The sequence below is a fragment of the Nerophis lumbriciformis genome, linkage group LG24 (genome assembly GCF_033978685.3).
Source record: "Nerophis lumbriciformis linkage group LG24, RoL_Nlum_v2.1, whole genome shotgun sequence".
Classification (NCBI taxonomy): Eukaryota; Metazoa; Chordata; class Actinopteri; order Syngnathiformes; family Syngnathidae; genus Nerophis; species Nerophis lumbriciformis.
In genome coordinates, this window is record NC_084571.2 from 23,385,001 (window position 1) to 23,387,500 (window position 2,500).

Sequence of the window (2,500 nt, forward strand, 5' to 3'; positions counted from 1 at the left end):
AATTTGGAGATATTAAAATCGCCATGTAGAATCACTAATGCTAATAGTAGCCTGTCTACGACAAATCCAATGCAAATTAGCATCAAGCTAGTGCATTTTGGAAGAGTAGAGCCTTACTTTACATTAGAGCTTTTTCTACCAAGCATACTTGCTTTGTTGGTGTTAAAAATTGCAACGTTACTTCGAGGGAGTTTGGCTGAGTGATTGTTTACGTGAGCCATTTTTAGTCTGCAACCGAACGTGACGAGTCTGCAATCGGTATCAAAATATGGCACTGTTTGATTTTACACGAATCAATGCTCGGTTGTACCGACGTAATTCGGTTGGTGCCTACAAAAGTACCGAATGTGGTCCTCATCCATACATGTAAGTGGTGCAGAATAAACAGGGTCAAAGTGCATCCTGTCATCTCGAGCAAAAGTCTCAAAGTAAAACAGAAAGCGGTGACAAAGTGTGGCGTCGGCGTCTTACACGGTCACGTTGCGATCGGGGCAGCTGTCCCCAAAGGTGCCCCCTTGTTCCTTGAAGGTAATGAGGTTCCAGACGGCCATCAGGGTGTCCTCAGGCACATTGAAGTGGAACAACTCCACACTCGCGAAGGAGTTAAAAGCACTGAGCTTACGAGGCGTCCGGGTGAAGTATTCAGTCACAAAAAGGCAATCTGCAAGGGAAAAAAAAGAATAAGAGGGAATGTTTTTTTAAGACATCTGTGTGTGTGCGTGCTCTGGAGCATCCTGCTTAATGTCAAATCCTTGGATTACATCCAGCTGAGGCTCCGCATATAAAAGCAGCAGAGATCAAGTGACAGGTGTAATCTGCCATATTACCCGCATGAGCCAGGCTGGCATTGAGCTCAGCCAGCAGGTGGGCAAAAAGAACAGCAAAAGTTGCTTGGCAGTCATTTAATTGCTCTGCGCTGCACACAATAATAGAAAGATGCTAGGACGTCTGCCGCTGGCCTTGATGGGAACACTGAGGCAAGAAAATCGAGCGACCCTCGGCAGCGTGTTCTGATGTGTAAAAGGAGAAAAATTACAACACACACACACGCGCACACACACACACACTCTCTCTTCTCTCGGAAGCAACCTTGAAAGCTAAAGCCCAAGAAACACCAGAGAATGAAGCAATCTTGTTGTCAAGAGCTGAAGTGGGATCCCAGCTACAAAGCTCCCTTTTATTGTTACTCAACGCCAGAAAATGTGCCGTCTCAAGTGGGAGCTTTCTATACATTCATCACATCCATCTTGGCAATCAAGGAACCATATTTGGTGACTAAAATAGCACACCCTGCACTACAACACAGTGACAGGAGTCACACTGAACTATAATGAACTTAAGGGTGCACAAAAAAATCGATTCACATTCCAATCTCAAATCTTTTTTTATCCAGATTTAAAAATTCATTAATTTATAAAATATAAAATGTATACACATATATATGTATATATATATATATATATATATATATATATATATATATATATACACACACATGTATATATATATATATATATATATATATATATATATATATATATATATATATATATATATATATATATATATATATATATATATATATATATATATATATACACACACATGTATATATATATATATATATATATATATATATATATATATATATATATATATATATATATATATATATATATATATATATATATACATATATATATATACACACATTCCGTGTGTCACAAAATTTGAATATTGTGTAAGGGTTAAATTTTGAAGACACCTGGTGCCACAAACTAATCAGCTGATTAACTCAAAACACCTGCAAAGGGCTTTAAATGGTCTCTCAGTCCAGTTCTGAAGCCTACACAAACATGGGGAAGACTTCAGATTTGACAGCTGTCCAAAAGGCAACCATCGACACATTGCACAAGGAGGGAAAGACACAAAAGGTTATTGCTGAAGAGGCTGGCTATTCTCAGAGCTCTGTGTCCAAACACATTAATGGAGAGGCAAAGGGAAGGAAAAACTGTGGTCAGAAAAAGTGTACAAGCGATAGGGATCACCGCGCCCTGGTCAAGATTGTGGAAAAAAAAACCATTCAAAAATGTGGGGGAGATTCAGAAGGAGTGGACAGGTGCTTCAAGATCCACCACCAAGAGACGCTTAAAAGACATGGGTTTCAACTGCCGCATACCTCGTGTCAAGCCACTGTTGACCAAGAAACAGCGCGCAAAGCGTCTCACCTGGGCTAAGGAAAAAAAGAGCTGGACTGCTGCTGAGTGGTCCAAAGTCATGTTTTCTGACGAAAGCAAATTTTGCATTTCCTTTGGAAATCGAGGTCCCAGAGTCTGGAGGAAGACAGGAGAGGCACAGGATCCACGTTGCCTGAAGTCTAGTGTAAAGTTTCCACCATCAGTGATGGTTTGGGGTGCCATGTCATCTGCTGGTGTCGGTCCACTCTGTTTCCTGAGATCCAGGGTCAACGCAGCCGTCTACCAGCAAGTTTTAGAGCACT

At 40.4% G+C, this 2,500-nt stretch overlaps 1 protein-coding gene across 2 annotated transcripts in view; it reads right to left on the minus strand.

Moving 5' to 3' along the window:
* Positions 1-2,500, minus strand: part of tmem8b (transmembrane protein 8B) — a 211,091-nt gene that overhangs the window by 186,000 nt on the left and 22,591 nt on the right. For both annotated transcript variants that reach the window (XM_061981821.1, XM_061981822.1), the window contains exon 2: positions 472-661. In XM_061981821.1, the coding sequence (XP_061837805.1) occupies positions 472-661 (190 nt within the window). The remainder of the gene's footprint in view (positions 1-471; positions 662-2,500) is intronic.